General features: G+C 42.8%; 1 protein-coding gene and 1 pseudogene across 4 annotated transcripts in view; both read left to right on the forward strand.

Moving 5' to 3' along the window:
- Positions 1 to 13209, forward strand: part of LOC124036429 — a 90781-nt pseudogene extending 77572 nt beyond the window's left edge.
- Positions 13210 to 21353: 8144 nt separating this feature from the next.
- Positions 21354 to 23136, forward strand: part of LOC124036430 (ras GTPase-activating-like protein IQGAP1) — a 91571-nt gene continuing 89788 nt past the window's right edge. For all 4 annotated transcript variants that reach the window (XM_046351011.1, XM_046351012.1, XM_046351013.1 and 1 more), the window contains exon 1: positions 21354 to 22000. In XM_046351011.1, the coding sequence (XP_046206967.1) occupies positions 21955 to 22000 (46 nt within the window). In that variant the 5' untranslated portion in view covers positions 21354 to 21954. The remainder of the gene's footprint in view (positions 22001 to 23136) is intronic.

Raw genomic sequence — 23136 nt, forward strand, 5'->3', positions numbered from 1 at the left:
TGACTGCACTGTAGACGTTGAAGGCAACGATACCTGACACAGTGGGGGTCCATTTAAGTTGAGGGCGCTGGTCACATCCAGATGAACACACACACACACACACACACACACACACACACACACACACACACACACACACACACACACACACACACACACACACACACACACACACACACACACACACACACACACACACACACACACACACACACACACACACACACACACACACACACAGGGAGGATCGGTTTCAAAAGCCACTGTTTCTCTCTATTTTGCAGTGGCTATAGAGGATGGCTACACATACAATCTGGGAAACTTAGAGAGTCACTGTGAATGCTCTGCTATCAGATCTACAGATGTCCCTGTGAAGGCATGTCAGTAGACCCACTCTGCTCTCATTCTTCCTGACACACTCTGTCCTCTCTATGCTCTTTGTCTATCCTATCTCTCTCTCTCCTCTCTCTCAGTGCTCTCCCTCTCTATCCTCCCCCTCAATGCTTTCCCTCTCTGTCCTCTCTCTCTCTATCCTCTCTTTCCAATCCCTCTCTCCCCCCTCTCTTTCTCTCTGAGTGTGCCTTGCATACTCCAGCACGTTTCAATGGTTTTTATGTTTTCCTAAACTGCCGCAGTGCCCGCCAACAGTGATCCTGAGGAGTAATCCATTGTCTAATACAAAAAAACATAATGATGGATTACCACACATCTACCACCTCATTGGTGTTTAATACTCCACTAAATCTCTTTAGGTAACTTCTCATATGCCTTCAACACTCGGCAGCTCCTAATGTGTCCTAAAACCCCATGACAAACACACGGCTAGATACTAAAGACTGAATCAGCCTGCAGAGATCTCATCATACTACAGGATACTGCTACCTTTTCTTACACTACTAGTGCTCTGGTGGGAAGTTATATTGTGTGTCCCAAATGACACCCTATTCACTGTAATGCACTACTTTTCACTAGTGCCCTAAGTTGGAGAGGGTGGGGGCTACACACTGCTGTTGTTTCCAGCTGATACACTTTCCCTTGTTCCTAGTGCCTTCAAGTGCTGTCACATGATTGCGGTCAATTGATTTGTTTTCGTGCTGTTCTTTTTTCTATGAACAAGCCTTACATGGAATGGTCTGGCTTCCATTGACAAGTAGCAGAGTGTTGAAGGGCTGTTTCTGAGAACTGAAAAGTGTTTAATTGTCTCTCAAATGGTTATTTAAAAAAAATGGTTGTGCTGCAGCAGTTTCACTATTCTGCAGTTTACCTGAGTCACTCAGTTGTGACCAAAGTGAAAGCAAAGTCAGATAAAGGACTATTGTAGGCCACAACATTATGAGCCTCTCTCCTTCTCTCTCTCAGCTCTCTCCTACAAGGTCACCCCACAGCTACCTCTCATACACTCTCTTCTCCTCTCTCTAAGGTCTCTCTCTCTCTTCCATGTCTCTCTCTCCTTTCAGGTTTCTCTCCCATATCTCTTTCTCTACTAATCTCTCTCTCTCTCCCTCAGGTCTCTCTCTCCTCTCTCTCAAGTCTCTCTCTCTCTCTCCTTCTCTCTCAGGTCTCTCTCTCCTCTCTCTCAAGTCTCTCTCTCTCTCTCCTTCTCTCTCAGGTCTCTCTCCTTCTGTCTCTCTCTGAGGTCTCTCCCTTCTCTCTCCTTCACTCTCAGGTCTCTCTCCTTCTGTCTCTCTCTGAGGTCTCTCCCTTCTCTCTCCTTCACTCTCAGGTCTCTCTCCTTCTGTCTCTCTCTGAGGTCTCTCCCTTCTCTCTCCTTCACTCTCAGGTCTCTCTCCTTCTGTCTCTCTCTGAGGTCTCTCCCTTCTCTCTCCTTCACTCTCAGGTCTCTCTCCTTCTGTCTCTCTCTGAGGTCTCTCCCTTCTCTCTCCTTCTCTCTCAGGTCTCTCTCCTTCTGTCTCTCTCTGAGGTCTCTCCCTTCTCTCTCCTTCACTCTCAGGTCTCTCTCTCCTTCTCTCTCAGGTCTCTCTCTCCTCTCTCTCAAGTCTCTCTCTCTCTCTCCTTCTCTCTCAGGTCTCTCTCCTTCTGTCTCTCTCTGAGGTCTCTCCCTTCTCTCTCCTTCACTCTCAGGTCTCTCTCCTTCTGTCTCTCTCTGAGGTCTCTCCCTTCTCTCTCCTTCACTCTCAGGTCTCTCTCCTTCTGTCTCTCTCTGAGGTCTCTCCCTTCTCTCTCCTTCACTCTCAGGTCTCTCTCCTTCTGTCTCTCTCTGAGGTCTCTCCCTTCTCTCTCCTTCACTCTCAGGTCTCTCTCCTTCTGTCTCTCTCTGAGGTCTCTCCCTTCTCTCTCCTTCACTCTCAGGTCTCTTTTCTTCTCTCTTTCTCCTTCTCTCTCAGGCCTCAGAGATGCAGAGCGCTACTCGACTCAGTCATCCATAAACTTAGTCAATTATGTACATAATCCCGGTAATGAGATTTCCAATGGCATGGGCAAAACACTAACCCTCTGGGTCTCACAGCACAGCTACACCCCCATAAAAAAGGCATTCACTGCAGCACACCAAATCTTACACACACACATACATGTGCGTACACACACACACACATTACCACCACCATTGGCATGTGTACACACACACACACACACACACACACACACACACACACACACACACACACACACACACACACACACACACACACACACACACACACACACACACACACACACACACACACACACACACACACACACACACACACACACACACATGCATCCATCCATCCATGCAAAAACACATGCATTTACACCAACACCCGCATTACCACACACACAATACCCTGAATGTAAGGAATTAAGATGGTCTTCATGGTAATATGTTATTGGGAATCCTTGGCATCGTTCCACACACAACTACAGGACTGCGTCATCATTACTCAGCACAAAACCACAGTAACACCCCAGTCTTATACATTAACACTAACACAGTGCACAAAAGGATGTAGAGTTTACATGTGCCACCACTGTACTGTGCTGGGTGGTTGAAAATATATCAGAATTCTCATAACACTCTAGAATTAGAGCCATTGCTCTTTAAAAGGAATGCATTTTCAACATCTATGACAACCTTTCTTTCTGCTTTGAACATAGCTGGCTTGACCTCCACAGTGGTTGAGAAACAATGGTATCAAATCCAGTTTCAATCTGCTGTTTAGATGATTTCCCAGCAGTAATTTCCTCACATTAACATTAACATCCCCCACCCCCTCACCTCCCTCTCCTGTTGATGGATAATGGTATTATTCCCTCAAAGCGTGTGCAAAAAGACACAATCCAGAGGGAGAGACGTGGGAGGTCACGACTAACACGACAACCTCCCCCTCTCTCCCTTTTTCCCCAAATACGAATAGGTAACATAAGCACACACACACTGCATTTACCCTTTTACACTAATGTAGCTACACTCCCACACACAGAAGAACAGTCATTTTCAGTACAAAGGAGATGAGGACAGCAAAAAATAGCCTCGTTTTCTATTCACCCTTTTACTGTGAAAGATGTTTGACTTTTTAGATGTTCCCTCGAATTTTCACCAACACCCATTGACATGGGCAACAATTAAGATATTTATAATCTATTTCACAGAAGGTAAAAAAAACATACATTTAAAGGTTTGAATGGTTATGCTGTGCCTGAGGGAGAACACCATAAATTGTAGTGCTGTACATGTCTAGTTCAGTGTTGAGGCTAAGATTGTTTACATGGCTGTGTACTAATTACAATGATAGAGGAAAAATATAATTGAAGGTTTTAGCAGCCGTTTTCAACTCAAAGACATCACTAGTCCAGCATGTTCCTCTCCAATTGAATGCTCCAGAAAATGACTTTACAATGTGCTGAGATAAGTGTCATTTAGAAAGGGGGAAATGGAAATTGATTGTGTGTGTGTTGCTGCTATGATGATTAATGGGACACAGTCTGCCTGTCGGATGAGATCAGGTGCAACATGATTTTAAAGCTGTAATATGTAACTCTTTGGGCGGCCTGACCAAATTCACATAGAAATGTGAGTTACAGATCATTCTCATTTAACGCAAGTATGAAAGAAGCGGTAGATCTGTTCTATGTGTGCTATTTCTATGCTTCCTGTTCTTAAGTTTAGTTTTTGCGTCTTTTACTTTCGTTTTTGTACACCAGCTTCAAACAGTTGAAAATACAATATTTTGGGCTATTGAAAATATATTTCACAGTGGTTTAGATGGTACAATGATTGTCTATACTTGTTTTGCTTGCTTGTTTTGGCACATAAACTGAAATTAGGCGAACTATTAGAATTTTAGCCACCAGAAAATGTCGGAGCGATGTCTGCATATTGCACCTTTTTAACTTAATTCATTAATAATTGCGCCTTTTTAACTTTAACAATCAATTATTTTCCAGCACATTCAATGAACCTGTCTCTCTAAAGCTCTCCCAGGCCTCCACAGATTCATTCATCTATCCTCTCACACGCCCCACTGCAGTGGTGGGGCCAGCTTTCATTAAATGACATGTTTTATTAACAGCGTTAAATCAGGTTCACATTACAAGACTCCACCTGATGAGAATACATCTGATATCATTCAACCAGTGTTCCCAAGGGGCCCATATGCAGTTCAATAGCATTGCTGGTGATCTTGCTATTCTGAATTGCAGGATAATTGTTGCCTGACTCATACTGAATTTAATTCAGCTCTATCGATCGATCCATCTGAACCTACAGCACCATCCTAGAAGTTGTTTGTGCTTACGTCAAAATTGCGTGATGCATGATTCATGATTCATTTAGGCCAGCTCTCATTCAACCCATCGGTTTCTGGGACCAATCAGAACGGTTTGATTGGTTTGCATTCGAGAAGTCGTCGGAGTAGAAGCAAATCCAGACTCATTGTGGTGAAGAAACGTTAGTGGGCGTGCCGTTTGGCCGGAGCGATGTGGATGAGTGGCCCGGCAATGATAATTGCCAGCTGGTTTAAAATGTCCTTTTCTTTCCTTTCCATGTTGGGCGTGTGGTCTTCCAGAATAAACACCATAGGAATTGTGCAACTAGAACAGACATCAAATCACCAAGGGAAGCCACAACCAGTTGCTCAAAAGTAACTTAAAAAAACAAACTCTTCTGACAATGTTGAGTTACTATGAGACCAACGACAAGCTAAATACTGTATGAATAAAGAAATCGAGGCCTCTCTTGAGAATGTGACCCTAATGTAAAATATGCTGATGTGTTCTCTTGTGTGTGATTGGTTGCTGATGGGTTCTCTTGCGTGTGATTGGTTACAGGCTGGAGTTTCAGTATGGGTTCGGCCTACCAGTTCCATAGTTGGAGGGTGTTTGTGGTGGTCTGCGCCCTGCCCTGCGTCTGTGCTGTGGTGGCTCTCACCTTTATGCCTGAGAGCCCAAGGTTTTACCTGGAGGTAAGGTAAAGCATTATGGGAAATGGGGTTTTAGGGAGAATGTTTGCCCCTCACAGGCTACATCAGTGGGGGAATCATAGGAGGTTGGAGGGAGGAGCTATAGGAGGACGTGCTCGTCGTAATGGCTGGAATAGAGTCCATGGAAAGGTATCAAACACATTACAATGAGCCCATTATCCTTTAGCTCCTCCCACCAGCCTCCTCTGGTGGGCATGAATGGTCTCATCTTTTCAGTTCAAGAGTTTCAATCTGAACAGTTTAGGCAACTAATAGGCAACTGTAGACCAATCCATTCCCAGATAGGCATATAGCCAAGTTAATCCATTATTTAAGTCTGATAGTTGGTTATCATTATCCCAGGGCCCTTAGCCTAAAGCCCTATAGCATCTATTTCCTCAGAAAACCATTGAACAGAGTGCATTGTCCTAGGTTACTATCATGTTTAAGAGTGTTTGTGAAAGTTTGAGATAATTTGTTCTTTAACAGAAAGGCCTATGAGGCAAACAGTGAGTCAGCCTAATGTTTCAGCAGCAGAGGCCTTGGCTACACATTCCACGCCATTTCCCATGGTGTGTCTGCGATGGCAAATCAGAAAGCAAAAGGTCTGTGACAGTAGGCCTGTTACTGTAGGAGAATTACCCTTTGAAGTAAAATGAGTCATCATTGTCGTGACTCCTGTCATCTCAGCCCATCTCCTCCTGTGTGAGCATGACTGTCATGGAGGAGCGCTCCCATTTCTTTCTCCATTAATCCCGTTCATTCCCTCTGCTTTCTCCCTCCTGTCAGGTGGGGAAGCATGACGAGGCTTGGATGATCCTCAAGCAGATCCATGACACCAACATGCGAGCACGTGGGCAGCCGGAGAAAGTCTTCACCGTGAGTTGTTTCCAGCCTGTATAACCGCCGCCACTGTGGCCTGTTCAAATCTGTGCTGAGGATCATATCTGTGATATGACAAGGTTTTGAAAGGCGGTTTGTGTCATTCAAACACACGATGGAAAGAGCATCCCAATCGATCCGCATTTAGAGCTTTGAATTTGGAGTCAGATTTCCTGTCTTTGTAAAGCAAAATAAAGCCTTTCAATCCTCTGATACAAACCTCTTTAAAGTAAAATAAAGCTCTAGCAAACCACGATAAAGCTGTAGCCTATATTTTTCAGATGGAGGTTTTTGCTGCTAATGCAATACCATAAGGGCTCAAACAATCTGGCATTGCAAAACCTGGGTATCATCTCTTTAAGGAATGTGCATAGCCTACATGTTTCCATGGGAAAATCCAATTGCAATGCAAAATAGTTGTGGATACATACTGTAAGCGAACCAGGTCAATTCCAATTCCTCTCAGAGGTGGCTCCAGGGTCCGTGTTTCCTTGTACCACCCAGAGAGGGATATCCAATGAAGGGACGATACACAGACAACCTTCCAGTTACATTTCTCCACCAGCAGTAGCCTACATGAAAGAAACAGCATTAACATAACTTTTGATTGAATTATGTTATTGAAAACTCAATTTCCCATCATTCCCATCCCAGGTGAACAGAATCAAGATCCCCAAGCATCTGGACGAGTTGGTGGAGATGAAGTCAGAGTCAGGGAACGCAGTCTCCAAGGCCCTCTTCAGGTCAAAGACAGAGCTACGTGGGGTGGGTTTTCTCTGCCTCTCCACCTGTTGGCTCGCTAGATGGTCATGATATCCTGCACTGCACTCTCACAAATCATTATTGATGTGTCTCTCTGCTTTCTCCACGCAGATCTTGGTTAACTTTATGAAGTGTTTTGACTACCCTCTGAAAGAAAACACTATCAAGCTGGCTATTGTGTGGTTTACACTGTCATTTGGGTAAGCTTTGTGTTGTAATGCAATAGACTGCCGCTCCCACCCTCTCTCCTGATAGAGCGTTTTGTTTCTCCATTTAGAGATGTACATAGAAGTCTAAATATGCTAATGTCCTTCGTCAGGAAATAGCAGAGGCGTGAGCTTGCAGCTATTTTGCATTTCTGTCAGCTGTCTAATGCAGCAGCTCCCTGCTCTCAGGAGAACTACTGAATCAATACACTTCCATTGGGCTCTCGTCTCAGTGTGACAGGATGGGAATGCAAGCAGCCTGAGGAAAAGAAAAAACCCAACACAAATGTTGTATTCTTCCCCTATAGTGCCAATGCATTTAGACAGTCTCTGGTTTAATATACTGTAAAGACCTGTCTTTCTGCCCATTTGTTAACTCATATCCACTCATTTGACTCCCTACACCCAACGCCTTGTGGTACGTACATAATCTAACCTGTGTGTTTGCGACGCCACTGTATCTGTGTGTGTGGATGCAGGTACTACGGCCTGTCTGTGTGGTTCCCTGACGTCATCAAGCACCTCCAGGCAGACGACTACGCCTCCAAGGTGAAGATCCACAGCAACGAACGCATGGAGGACTTCACCTTCAACTTCACCCTGGAGAACCAGATCCACACCAACGGGGTCTTCATCAGCGACAGGTAGGGAGGAAGGAGGAAACTTCCACACTAATGAATCATGGTCAAGTAGTTAGAACTTCATCCTCAATAAAAAGGGGACTTTATAGACTAAAATGGAGTATGGATGAAAAATGTGAATCATTATTATGCCACTTTTATATTCTCATGGCATGTTGATTTATCTGCACTGTCCCTGTCAACTAGATAAGATGGATCAACTTTATTAAGCTGAATACAGAAAAGCCACCAAGGAGTTCTCTGTAAATGTAGGCATTAGTAACTAACCATGTCCACACATACACTTTCCTCTGTTGACCGGTCCAGATTTCTTAATATGAAGTTGAAGTCCGTCACCTTCATTGACTCCACCTTCCGTAACTGCTACTTTGACGACGTGACGTCGGTGGGATCCTACTTCCGGAACTGTACCTTCATCGAGGCGTTCTTCTACAACACTGGTAAGACAGACGGACAGACGGACAGAAACACTTTTTTTTCTAAACCATCACTCCAGAATCAAAAAAGTTATATTCCATTTTGCAACACAGACACAGTATATGGTTTCATAGAGACAGTAAATGGTTTCATAGACACAGTATATGGTTACACAGAGAATGGGTGAATGGGTATTGTGCTTTCTCAGCTATTGTACTGTGTCAGCCAGGCTTCTTTCCCTATTTTTGATGGCAGACATCGATGAATCAAAACTGATAGACGGCACAGAGGTGATCAACAGCTCGTTCCACCACAACAAGACGGGCTGTCAGATGACGTTTGACGACGACTACAGCGCCTACTGGGTCTACTTTATCAACTTCCTGGGAACTCTAGCTGTTCTACCCGGCAACATTGTTTCTGCACTGCTCATGGATAAGATTGGACGCCTTTCGATGTTAGGTACATACATAGACAGTCTGCATAGTCTGTTCTTAGGGCTACCTTTGTCATGAGCATTACTGTAGGGTAAAATAAAAATTAAAAAGAATGTGGTTGTGTGTTTGTGTGCGCTTGTGTGTGTGTGTGCCTGTGTCTGTTTGTGTATGAGACAGGTGGCTCCATGGTTCTGTCAGGGATCAGTTGTTTCTTCCTGTGGTTCGGCACCAGTGAGTCGATGATGATCTTCATGCTGTGCCTTTACAACGGCCTGAGCATATCAGCCTGGAACTCACTGGACGTGGTCACCACAGAGTCCTTCCCTACAGACAGGAGGTATGGTTAGAAGAATTATAGGAATACTCCATTTCTATGTGCACACAACACGCATGCACAAACACACAAATATACTTACAAAACCCTTTAAATCATTCAATTGCATTTGTAATTTGTTTCTCTCTCTCTCTCTTTCTTTCTCAGAGGGACAGGTTTTGGGTTCTGTAATGCTCTGTGTAAGTTAGCTGCTGTGTTGGGGAACGTGATCTTTGGTTCGCTGGTTGGCATCACCAAGGCCATCCCCATCCTCCTGGCCTCATCTGTGCTGGTGTGTGGAGGTCTGGTGGGGCTCCGGCTGCCTGATACTCGGGCCAACGTCCTCATGTAGCCCCAGTAAGGACCACCTCACCTGGGGAAGACCTGGGCCAAACCTGGGGATGGCATGGGAAGCAAGGCGCAGAATGGTGCAAAGGGTTTAGTTCAAATGTTTCCTTATGGATTTTGACATTTGATTTCTTTATTGCCCCTTCTGGTCTCACAGGGAGTTCAATTGCATAACCCCCATCCCATATCTCTTTAAAACAGTATACTTTTACTTTATCAATGTATTTATGTACAGGACCCATGTACCAGACCTTCTGGAAACATCCCTGGGGTCGAGAGAGAGAACTCCTATTTCTTAGTGAATGTATTGTTTGGGAATGTCACAACACCCCTCTAAGATCAATCAATAAATCAATATTTTTATCTTATTTTATCATGACATAATCATAACAGTTAGTGGATATTTTAGTTAAGCCTGTGGCTCATTGGCTAACTATATGACTTATTGCCTGTGGATTATGTCCATCCATACTATCATAGTATTAGCTGTGAAGGAAACTCTGTGGGTCCTGTAGTCTGTTCTATAGATGGTTGATGTGAAGTCTAGATAATAATAATAATAATATATGCCATTTAGCAGACGCTTTTATCCAAAGCGACTTACAGTCATGTGTGCATACATTCTACGTATGGGTGGTCCCGGGGATCGAACCCACTACCCTGGCGTTACAAGCGCCATGCTCTACCAACTGAGCTACAGAAGGTCAGTGGTGTATGTGTGAGGAAATATCAGAGTCAATGGCTGTCGGATATGAGTAGGCTGGTGGAATCAGTACTGGGTTAGTGCTATGAGAGTTGTGTAGATATCAGTAGTGCCTGTTGCGTTGAACTGTATGAGTACAGTTTGTCTGGAGCCATTGCAGGGACAGAGTTAGTGAGGGCTGTAAATATCAATGGGTTTTATTAGGCCAAAACAGATGGAGGAGAGAGGGAAAAACAAGCTGTAATGAGCACAGCCAGCCTGCTGTGGGAGAGAAGGGGGAATAGATGATCAGAAAGACTGGAGAGATCACACAGCTGCAACACAGGTGGCCTGGACAGAGAGACAGCCAGACTGGCAGGGAGGCAGAACCAGAGCGAGAACAAGGGTATTTCTGGGCTACCGTGAAGAGTATAGATGGATCTTTGTTAGGCTTGACGTGTTCTCCTGTCTTTTCACATGATGTTTCTACTGTATGTACCCTGCACTTGTTATGTCTGCTGGATATGTGCACATACCCTGAACCGTCAACCACGAAGAGTCATGGTGATGGACAGGATTTAACCCACAGGAGCTGGTTTGAAGCAAAGCTTCTCACAGATAACATCAGAAACTATAATAACATGTTAGTTTATTACTTTACACTGACAGATGCATAACAAGGTTTTTATCAGTGTTCTACCCCAGACTACCACATTCACATATAGACACTCAGATCTCCAAGCCCTTTGCACCAGTTCTCTACCCAAGAATAAAAAGGCCATATTTAATAACTGTAATTGTTGTTATTTGAAGTGTACATACTAAATCTATCAATATGTCTTAAGATATTTACATGATTTGCAGGTATGTATCTGCAGCTGTTCTAAACATAGTTTTTCTCTGTATAAAATATTGTTCTCTCCTCCTATATGTTGTATTGTATGCAGGCTCGCAGAAAGGGCTTGGTTTGTGTTCAGTAATACTGTTCTCTCCTCCTATATGTTGTATTGTATGCAGGCTCGCAGAAAGGGCTTTGTTAATGTTCAGTAATACTGTTCTCTCCTCCTATATGTTGTATTGTATGCAGGCTCGCAGAAAGGGCTTTGTTAATGTTCAGCCTTTTGATTTGGCATTTCTGTTTAACGTTGCTTGTGGCATTGAATTTATATAGACATGTCATGCTGCTTCCTATTCAAGATACTGAAGGGCCTTTTTAAAAATGTGCCTCTCCTTCGGTGGAGCGTTCTCCGCATAGACAACAGAAGGGTACAGGAGGTAAACAGGAAGTGAACTGTGTGTGTGGTATGTGATGTCCCTTCTCACTACAGTCAGCATTTTCAAGTACATCATTACATTGGTGTGACCGTGACAGATAAGGTACAACATCCATCCTATCCGTTTCATTGGTTTAAAAAAAGATGCCCCCCCCCCTTTTGAGATGAAGTTGGAGGATGATCTCATTTAAACTGAATTGGGGAGAAACTGAGAGCAATAAGCTATTTATTAACTACTTGTATTAGAGTGAGTGTAACTGCTTGCATATTCTAAGCTATTTTTTAAAGTTGTACAACTTTTTGAGTAAACAATTTCAGTGCTTGTTATAAATTTTAAAAATGAAACACCACACTGACAGTTTGGATGACATTTTAGAATCAGTAACAAAATATTTTAGCCATATATACACACTGTGTGTACACTATTAACATGATTCAATACAAAGTTAATTTACAAATCTTACACTATATAATGGAATTTCATTAGTGCTAATGTTCCCCTGTCTAAAATGTCCCCCAAATTTGGCAAATGCATCTGATGTTTACAAGCAATCCTGTAGAAATATGTTGTTATTACTGTAAACAGTATAATCTCCAGGTCTACATACTGTAGCTATATAGTGTTTTCACATCTAATACACAAGTCTACATCTCTACATGGCTCTGTAGTGTTTTCACATCTAATTCACAAGTCTACATCTCTACATGGCTCTGTAGTGTTTTCACATCTAATTCACAAGTCTACATCTCTACATGGCTCTGTAGTGTTTTCACATCTAATTCACAAGTCTACATCTCTACATGGCTCTGTAGTGTTTTCACATCTAATTCACAAGTCTACATCTCTACATGGCTCTGTAGTGTTTTCACATCTAATTCACAAGTCTACATCTCTACATGGCTCTGTAGTGTTTTCACATCTAATTCACAAGTCTACATCTCTACATGGCTCTGTAGTGTTTTCACATCTAATTCACAAGTCTACATCTCTACATGGCTCTGTAGTGTTTTCACATCTAATTCACAAGTCTACATCTCTACATGGCTCTGTAGTGTTTTCACATCTAATTCACAAGTCTACATCTCTACATGGCTCTGTAGTGTTTTCACATCTAATTCACAAGTCTACATCTCTACATGGCTCTGTAGTGTTTTCACATCTAATTCACAAATCTACATCTCTACATGGCTCTGTAGTGTTTTCACATCTAATTCACAAGTCTACATCTCTACATGGCTCTGTAGTGTTTTCACATCTAATTCACAAGTCTACATCTCTACATGGCTCTGTAGTGTTTTCACATTTAATTCACAAGTCTACATTTCTATATGGCTCTGTAGTGTTTTCTGTGGCTTACTGCCGGTGTAGCACGCCTGTTTGTGTGTGTGTTGTTTCTGTGAGTATATCATAGTTTTAGTAGTCCACTGTATCAAAACCGCTGTCTGCTTGCCCCCTCCTCATATCTAAAGAACAGGGCAGGCTTCCAATAATGGGTACACGTAGGGGTGTGCGCTTGTGTTTGCTTTACATCGTCTTGGATACAGTAAAGTCTGTTTTCTGATTGTTTGTGTCTTGGTATGCATCACAAATTAGCAACAACTGACTCTTTGACAACTTCATGATTTTTAAGTGATGACATAATCAACTAAACTTGAGTATTTATAGTAGTAACAGTGACATGGCAAAGCCATTCTCATTAGGCTGATGTCAAACCACAGCTACTGACTACTGTTACCACCTCAGCAGTGATATGCATTCAATAAGGTACCAGTTGTTTATGAACAAGGATTGCAGCTATATGATGGGTACTGGATGTGTTTAAGCCTCTTAACCTAATTGTGACAGCATTGACTATGATATCTTACAAAATATAAATAAGTATCTATTTCTTTTGTTTTCTGGGGGGTTATTGTGTGAGTGTGTGTTTGCTTGCGTGTGTGTACAGTGAGGAAAGAAGTATTTGATCCTCTGATGATTTTGTACGTTTGCCCACTGACAAAGAAATGATCAGTCTATAATTTGAATGGTAGGTTTATTTGAACAGTGAGAGACAGAATAACAACAAAAAAACAAAACGCATGTCAAAACTGTTATAAATTGATTTGCATTTTAATGAGGGAAATAAGTATTTGACCCCTCTGCAAAACATAACTTTGTGATTACCAACAAGGGTTTTGCCACCAAGTACTGAGGTCAGACGTTTCTTGTAGTTGGCCACCAGGTTTGCACACATCTCAGGAGGGATTTTGTCCTGCTCCTCTTTGCAGATTTCTCCAAGTCATTAAGGTTTCGAGGCTGACGTTTGGCAACTCACAGATTTTCTATGGGATTAAGGTCTGGAGACTGGCTAGGCCACTCCAGGACGTTAATGTGCTTGATCTTGAGCCACTCCTTTGTTGCCTTGGCCGTGTGTTGTGGGTCATTGTCATGCTGGAATACCCATCCACGACCCATTTTCAATGCCCTGGCTGAGGGAAGGAGGTTCTCACCCAAGATTTGATGGTACATGGCCCCGTCCATCGTCACTTTGATGCGGTGAAGTTGTCCTGTCCCCTTAGCAGAAAAACACCCCCAAAGCATAATGCTTCCACCTCCATGTTTGACGTTGGGGATGGTGTTTTTGGGGTCATAGGCAGCATTCCCCCTCTTCCAAACACGGTGAGTTGAGTTGATGACAAAGAGCTCCATTGTGGTCTCATCTGACCACAACACTTTCTCCCAGTTGTCCTCTGAATCATTCAGATGTTCATTGGCAAATTTCAGATGGGCATGTATATGTGCTTTCTTGAGCAGGGGGACCTTGAGCAGGGGCACTGCAGGATTTCAGTCCTTCACGGCGTCTCGTGTTACCAATTGTTTTCTTGGTGACTATGGTCCCAGCTGCCTTGAGATCATTGACAAGATCTCATGATCATTGCAACTCCACGAGGTGAGATCTTGCATGGAGCCCCAGGCCGAGGGAGATTGACAGTTCTTTTGTGTTTCTTCCATTTGCGAATAATCACATCAACTGTTGTCACCTTCTCACCAAGCTGCTTGGCGATTGTCTTGTAGCCCGTTCCAGCCTTGTGTAGATCTACAATCTTGTCCCTGACATCCTTGGAGAGCTCTTTGGTCTTGGCCATGGTGGAGAGTTTGGAATCTGATTGGTTGATTGCTTTTGTGGACACGTGTCTTTTATACAGGTAACAAACTGAGATTAGCAGCACTCCCATTAAGAGTGTGCTCCTAATTTCAGCTCGTTATCTGTATAAAAGACACCTGGGAGCCAGAAAGCCTTCTGATTAAGAGGGGGTCAAATACTTATTTCTCTCATTAAAATGCAAATCAATTTACATCATTTTTAACATGCGTTTTTCTGGATTTTTTTGTTGTTATTCTGTCTCTCACTGTTCAAATAAACCTACCATTAAAATTATAGACGGATCATGTCTTTGTCAGTGGGAAATGTACAAAATCAGCAGGGGATCAAATACTTTTTTCCCTCACTGTATGTGTGTGTAAATATTGTACATAATCAATGCTGTAATTTGGGGACACTGTATGCTTTTTGATTGAGTGATGTGTCTCCAGCTTTGTTCAAGCGATAACTCCATGTTGTACGTCTGTGTCTCCTTGACTACTGTGTATATAAACTTGCATGCATGTATGAAAACTTATTTTTCTTCTTCTATCAGAATATTTTTTTTTAAGTTAATGTGTCACTATAGTTAGTTTTTGTTTAGCCATTTTGTTGAAGTGAACAAGGTGTGTGCTCAGATTAATATAGATGTGTATATTATTGTGAAAGGAATGCCAATCGTGGGCAGGTCTATAAACATGAAGCTGTGTAGATAAATATTTGCCAAACGATGCCCTGCGAATATTGTTTTAATTAAAGGGGATTGGCAGGAATCGCAGGCAGTGCTGTTTATGAGCGTCAAGTATATGAAATAAAGAATGATGTTCTCTAGCAAATTAAATCATGTGTTCCTCTGGATATAATGCTACACAACATTGAGTACATTGCAGCTTACATAAATAGGTCTACTGCAGGTAATTTTGGAGACAATATTATGTCAGAGTGCATGCACACTGGAGAGCATGGGCGCAAAAACACTACACCTCAATAACAATAGCATTGTTTAGTTCTCACAATCACAACTCAAAAAATGTAATTGTATGAGTTACTGTGCCTTCAATGTTTGCAAATCAGATATCAATTGTTGTTGGGAATAAAAAAGGTCAATTATCAATTAGTATTGTTGGGTTCTGAGAATATGAAATATACTTATTCATGTCACTGAGGAAGAGAGGGTAATGTATAACGTTTACATTATGTCAGGATATGTTATTGTTAGCCATCAGGGATCCTATGGGAGGGATCCTCTGGGAGGAGAAGAGACACAGTCTGGTACCAGGCACCATGACAGACGTGAGTTGAGCAGGGAAGCGATCACATGTGGCAGGCATTGATAAGGGGAGAGATCTTTGGATTAGACATCAAGGGGGTTGAGGTCAGGTCAGGTCACCTTAAGGGAGAAGGAAGGGTTTATTACCCCATCACTTCGTCTTCTTGTCGAACCATGAAATATGTCAGGGTTGGAGAGAAGGAGGAGTGCATCTAAATTGGAGTATATATACACTTGTGTTGGTTGGAAACATGTTTTGTCTGATGCAGCTGTATTGACCCTCTGGGAGAATTAACTTAGCTTTCGTAGTGTCCGTTGAGTTTATACTCTGAGAATTAGAACCTAACAGTATAGTCTACTATAATTCCAGTCTATAAAGTAGGAAAAGATACAGTTGAACCAAAGTAAGGGCTTATGGTATTAGTCTTAAACAACAACACAAACAACAACAACAATAAAGACATTTCCATATTCACTGGCTTGTTTTCATAGCTAGTAGGCATTAAGCATGTATAGTAATTACATTTACCCCTGGCTTTTCCATTTTAATTAGAAAAACAAACCTTCCAACAAAACAAACAGATCAAATGTACATGTAAATTTAACTTGGAATTTGGAGTTAATGCCTTCTCACACACAGTATTTGAAAATGTCTACAATGTAATGCCTGCTTATTGCCCTGCAATGGCAACATTAGCACAGCAGAGACAAGAGAAGTTTCACAGCATATCACAGATTACTCCTGGTCCCTGCTGGTTGACTTCAAATCATTCAGAAATTGCTACAAGCAGGCACATATACCCTTTTCGCACTACCGCCCAACTGAGCCAAGCCATACCGAGCTGTACTACACTGGTCTGGTTACATGTCATCCACCGTAATTGCTGTAACAATGCTGGAAAGGAGAATATGAAAAGAAAATCCAAGTCGGAACAATATGGTTCAGGTCAGATTGATGGTGTGAAAAGGTACTGGTGCAGCCTGTCAGCCTACAGTGCATTCGGGAAAGGTTCAGAACCCTTCTCTTTTCCCAGATTTTGTTACGTTGCATCTTATTTTTTGCAGATGTATAAAAAACTAAAACAGAAATACCTTATTTACATAAGTATTCAGACCCTTTGCTATGAGACTCGAACTAGATCTCAGGTGCATCCTGTTTCCATTGATCATCCTTGAGATTTTTCTACAACACGATTGGGGTCCACCTGTGATAAATTCAATTGATTGGACATGATTTGGAAAGGCTCACACCTGTCCATATCAGGTCCCACAGTTGCCAGTGCATGTCAAAGCAAAAACCAAGCCATGAGGTTGAAGGAATTGTCCGTAGAGCTCCAAGACAGGATTTTTAAATCTTTTATTTATTTATTTCACCTTTATTTAACCAGGTAGGCTAGTTGAGAACAAGTTCTCATTTGAAACTGCGACCTGGCCAAGATAAAGCGTAGCAATTCGACACATACAGAGTTACACATGGAATAAACAAAACATAGTCAATAATACAGTAGAACAAAAGAAAACAAAAAGTCTATATACTGTGAGTGCAAATGAGGTAAGTTAAGGAAATAAATAGGCCATTGTGGTGAAGTAATTACAATATAGCAATTAAACACTGGAATGTAGATCGGCAGAAGATGAATGTGCAGGTAGAGATACTGGGGTGCAGAGGAGCAAAATAAATAAATAAATACCAGTATGGGGATGAGGTAGGTAGATGGGCTGTTTACAGATAGGCTAAGTACAGGTGCGGTGCGGTGATATGTAAAATGTTCTGACAGCTGGTGCTTAAAGCTAGTGAGGGAGATGTGAGTCTCCAGCTTCAGAGATTTTTGCAATTCGTTCCAGTCATGGGCAGCAGAGAACTGGAAGGAAAGACAACCAAAGGAGGAATTGACTTTGGGGATCACCAGTGAGATACACCTGCTGGAGCGCATGCTACGAGTGGGTGCTGCTATGGTGACCAGCGAGCTGAGATAAGGCGGGGCTTTACCTAGCAGAGACTTGTAGATAACCTGTAGCCAGTGGGTTTGGCGACGAGTATGAAACGAGGGCCAACTAACGAGAGCGTACAGGTCGCAATGGTGGGTAGTGTATGGGGCTTTGGTGACAAAACGGATGGCACTGTGATAGACTGCATCCAGTTTGTTGAGTAGAGTGTTGGAGGCTATTTTATAGATGACATCACCGAAGTCGAGGATCGGTAGGATGGTCAGTTTTACAAGGGTATGTTTGGCAGCATGAGTGAAGGATGCTATGTTGCGATATAGGAAGCCGATTCTAGATTTCATTTTGGTAGTTGTTTTTGGTAATTTTGGTAATTTCATATTTGTAGTTGTCCACGTATTCTAAGTCAGAGCCGTCCAGAGTAGTGATGCTGGACGGGCGAGCAGGTGCGGGCAGCGATCGATTGAAAAGCATGCATTTAGTTTTACTTGTGTTTAAGAGCAGTTGGAGGCCACGGAAGGAGAGTTGTGTGGCATTGAAGCTCATCTGGATGTTAGTTAACACAGTGTCCAAGGAGGGGCCAGAAGTATACAGAATGGTGTCGTCTGCGTAGAGGTGGATCAGAGAATCACCAGCAGCAAGAGCAACATCATTGATGTATACAGAAAAGAGAGTCGGCAACGAGAATTTAACCCTGTGGCACACCCATAGAGAATGTCAGAGGTCCAGACAACCGGCCCTCCGATTTGACACACTGAACTCTATCAGAGAAGTAGTTGGTAAACCAGGCGAGGCAATCATTTGAGAAACCAAGGCTGTCGAGTCTGCGAATAAGAATGTTGTGATTGACAGAGTCGAAAGCCTTGGCCAGGTCGATGAATACGGCTGCACAGTAATGTCTCTTATCAATGGCGGTTATGATGTCATTTAGAATCTTGAGCGTGGCTGAGGTTCACCCATGACCAGCTCTGAAACCAGATTGCATAGCGGAGAAGGTATGGTGGGATTCGAAATGGTCAGTAATCTGTTTGTTAACTAGGCTTTCGAAGACCTTAGAAAGAATGGGTAGGATAGATATAGGTCTGTAGCAGTTTGGGTCTAGAGTGTCACCCCCTTTGAAGAGGGGGATGACCGCGGCAGCTTTCCAATCTTTGGAAATCTCAGACGATACGAAAGAGAGGTTGAACAGTCTAGTAAATAGGGGTTGCAACAATTTCGGCAGGTAATTTTAGAAAGAGAGGGTCCAGATTGTCTAGCCCGGCTTATTTGTAGGGGTCCAGATTTTGCAGCTCTTTCAGAACATTGGCTATCTGGATTTGGGTAAAGGAGAAATGGTGGGGGCTTTGGCGGGTTGCTGTGGAGGGTGCCGGGCAGTTGACCGGGGTAGGGGGAGCCACGTGGAAAGCATGGCCAGCCGTAGAGAAATGCTCAGAGCAGTGGGCAGCTGGGAGGAGGTGCTCTTATTCTCCATGGACTTTACAGTGTCCCAGAACTTTTTTTGAGTTAGATTGTGTCGAGGTACAGATCTGGGGAAGGGTGCTAAAAAAATCTGAAGTATTGAAGGTCCCCAAGAACACAGTGGCCTCCATCAATCTTAGATGGAAGAAGTTTGGAATCACTGTTCCTAGAGCTGACTGCCTGGTCTAACTGAGCAAGTGGGGGAGAAGGACCTTGGTCAGGGAGGTGACCAAGAACCTGATGGTCACTCTGATAGAGGTCTAGAGTTCCTCTGAGGAGATGGGAGAACCTCCCAGAAGGACATCTCTGCAGCACTCTACCAATCAGACGGAAGCCACTCCTCAGTAAAAGGCGCATAACAGCCGATTGGAGTTTGCCAAAAGGCACCTAAAGAATTTCAGACCATGAGAAACAAGATTATTTTGTCTGATGAAACCAAGATTGAAGTCTTTGGCCTGAATGCCAAGCGTCACATCTGGAGGAAACCTGGCAACATCCCTACAGTGAAGCATGGTGGTGGCAGCATCATGCTGAGGGGATGTTTTTAATGGCAGGGACTGGGGGACTAGTCGGTATCGAGGCAAATCTGAATGGAGCAAAGTACAGAGAGCTCCTTGATGAAAACCTGCTCCAGAACACTCAGGACCTCAGACTGGGGTGAAGGTTGACATTCCAACAGGACAATGACCCTAAGCACATAGCCAAGAAACGCTGGAGTTGTTTCGGGAGAAGTTTCTGAATGTCCTTGAGTGCCCAGTCAGAGCCCGAACTTGAACCTGATTGAACATCTCTGGAAGAGACCTGAAAATAGCTGTGCAGCGATGCTCCCCATCCAACCTGACAGAGCTTGAGAGGATGTGCTGCGAATAATGGGAGAAACTCCCTAAATACAGGTGTGCCAAGCTTGTAGCGTCATACTCAAGAAGACTTGAAGCTGTAACCGCTGTCAAAGGTGCTTCAAGAAAGTACTGAGTAAAGGGTCTGAATACTTATGTAAATATGATAAATATTTGTTTTTATACATTTGCCAAAAAATGTAAAAACCTGTTTTTGCTTAGTCATTATGGGTGTTGTGTGTAGATTGATGAGGGGAAAAAACTATTTAATACATTATAAAATAAGGCTGTAATGTAACAAAATGTGAAAAGTTGAGGGTATACTTTCTGAATACTTTCCGAATTCACTGTATATGCATTTCTCAGGCCTGTTCGAAACCCATTAGCAAAACTATCAGGGAGTAAAAAGCATTGCTGAGTAATCCAAAGGAAATGTGTTTATAGTGCACTACAGCCCTATAGTGCACTATAGCCCTATATGGGCCCTGGTCAAAAGTAGTGCATCACTCAGAATCCCCTCAACCTGCTGACCCAGGCCCTAACTTCAGCATTTGGGGCCCTGGAGCTTCGACCTCCTATAGCCCCCCACCCCCAGGAGGTGTTGAAATGCAGCTAACTTCCTGCAATTCTACACTGTTTGCCATGGGGCAGGGTTTTTTTGTTGCTGTTTCATAGCTCCTCTCATGCTTTTATTTCGATTTTACGATGAGGCTGAGAGAAAATGTTGCCGTTTTAAGCGAATTTCCTGCTATTCTACACATTTTGCCCTGAGTCTGAGAGAACATTTAGCATTTTTAAAGCTAATTTCCTGCAATTCTAAAAATATTGCTATCATAATATGCTATCTAAACCCCAAACATGTCAAGTGTGCCTGTTCGGTAATCCGGTAATCCGGCTTTCAGTTGAACCCAACCTTGACATGTGAAGTGAAACCTCCTGATGTCTGCAAGCCTAAGTATCATCACCATGCATTTTTCTATAAACCAATCAGATACACTTTTTATACCCTTTTATTGTAATGATTCCACTGACACCCATTTCATTTGCTGTCTTGAGGGTATATTGTTACCCTCATTCTGACAACAAGAGATGGACAGCTGTCATGATAAATTGGTCGCCAGGTGGTGCTGAGGACAGCTAGATAATTAGAGCGTCAGATCAGGGGCGTATTCATTACGCAAATTCTGTTGCAAAACGTTTCTTAAACGGAAGCAAACGGAACAAAATTCGGGAGGGATTTTCCTGAATTTGTCCAATTGTAAATATCGTGTTAGTTGCAAACGTTCCCTTTTGCAACTGTTTGTCTACTGAGTACACCACTGGGGTATTCATTAGTCAGATTGTGTTGCCCAACGTTTGGTCTGTTGAAGCTCTGTGCTATGGCAAGAAAAGCTCAAAGAGAAACAAAGAGTCCATCAATACTTTAATTATTTTCTCGGATTCCGTTGGAAAATGTTTGGTCGGTTGCACAACGGAAACAGTGTACTCTAGGAACCATATGGAAGCAAACGGGACAAAAGAAAATGGAGATAACATAATTTGTCCAATATAAACGCGTTTTCGCTGGGAAACGTTTTCCGTTTGGAGTAAACGGTTTCCGTTGAAAACGTTTCGCAACCGACCAAACGTTTTGCAACGGAATCCGAGTAAAGAATTTACCCCAGTTCAGAGCGCACTGACTGTGAACACTTGCACTGAGACAGAGGAAACCTCAAGCACTTTTTGACATGACCCAGCAAAGGTGAACAACGCGATGGGAGTTTTGCTGAGAAAGTGACAGGAGGCATATCGACGAAAAGGAAGTTTAGAAAACTAGAAGTTAATATTCTCTCGATAGTGTCACATCTAAGAATATTGTTTTGACTCATCTTAAAACCAAAAGCGCGGTTTATGGTTTGCTGATAGCTAGCATTGGTTGGGCAACGTTCATCAAGTTCATAACCGGGGGAACAGAGGCAGGATGTACTATGAAGAAAAAGCTAATTCACACAAGCCACGTTATGGAAGTAAGTAAAAGTGTCCTAACCCACCATTTGTAAATAAATTCAATCGACAGTTTTTATTGTAGCTTTCATGTTTCAAGTGGTTTTGGCAGAGCGCGTATGTGGCCTTATAGCTGCATGTTCGATGATGAGCCACAGGTGTTTATTGGAGCTACCATTTGATCTATTTCTCCTTTTATTTAACTAGGCAAGACAACCCATAGGACTACTGTACATGTGCACCGCAGAACAGTTCGATTTTCACCTTGAAATATATTCTGCACAAACGAGTGTAAACTTTGAAAAAGCTATCAAACTCTGATGTAATGTTGTCAAACATGGACTTGTAAGCACATTGTTTGCTAGGGATGGGGGAAAGAATGAAACTACTCTGGCCCCAGAGGACTGGATTTGTCCATCACTGACTAGTCTGTACTCACTCAGGCTATTGTCAGTGACCCTGACCCTTTATCAGATACAGTTCTACTAACCATTTGCACCCATAAAGCGAGGGAACAAATGACTGTTTGAAGTGGCCTGTGTGTGCCCCACATCACCTCAGACAGACATGATCCATCGTCAACAACTCTGTTTTCTCAATCTAGAAGGTAGCCCTATTTGGTAAAAGACCAAGTCCGTATTATGGCAAGAATAGCTCAAATAAGCAAAGAAAAACAGTCCATGATTAATTTGTCATGAAGGTCAGTCAATCTGGAACATTTCAAGAACTTTTAAAGTTTCTTCAGGTGCAGTCGCAAAAAACATCCAGCGCTATGATGAAGCTGGCTCTCATGAGGACCGCCATAGGAAAGGAAGACCCAGAGTTACCTCTGCTGCAGAGGATACGTTCATTAGCATTGCCAGCCTCAGAAATTACAGCCCAAATAAATGCTTCACAGATTTCAAGTAACAGACAAATCTCAACATCAACTGTTCAGAGGAGACTGCATGAATCAGGCCTTCATGGTCGAATTGCTGCAAAGAAATCCCTACTAAAGGACACCAATAAGAAGAAGACTTGCTTGGACCAAGAAACACGAGCAATGGACATTAGAACAGTGGGAATGAGCCCACATTTTAGATTTTTGTTTCTAACCTTCGTGTCTTTGTGAGACGCAGAGTAGGTGAACGGATGATCTCAGCATGTGTGGTTCCCACTG

The sequence above is a fragment of the Oncorhynchus gorbuscha genome, linkage group LG05 (genome assembly GCF_021184085.1).
Source record: "Oncorhynchus gorbuscha isolate QuinsamMale2020 ecotype Even-year linkage group LG05, OgorEven_v1.0, whole genome shotgun sequence".
NCBI classification, from domain to species: Eukaryota; Metazoa; Chordata; class Actinopteri; order Salmoniformes; family Salmonidae; genus Oncorhynchus; species Oncorhynchus gorbuscha.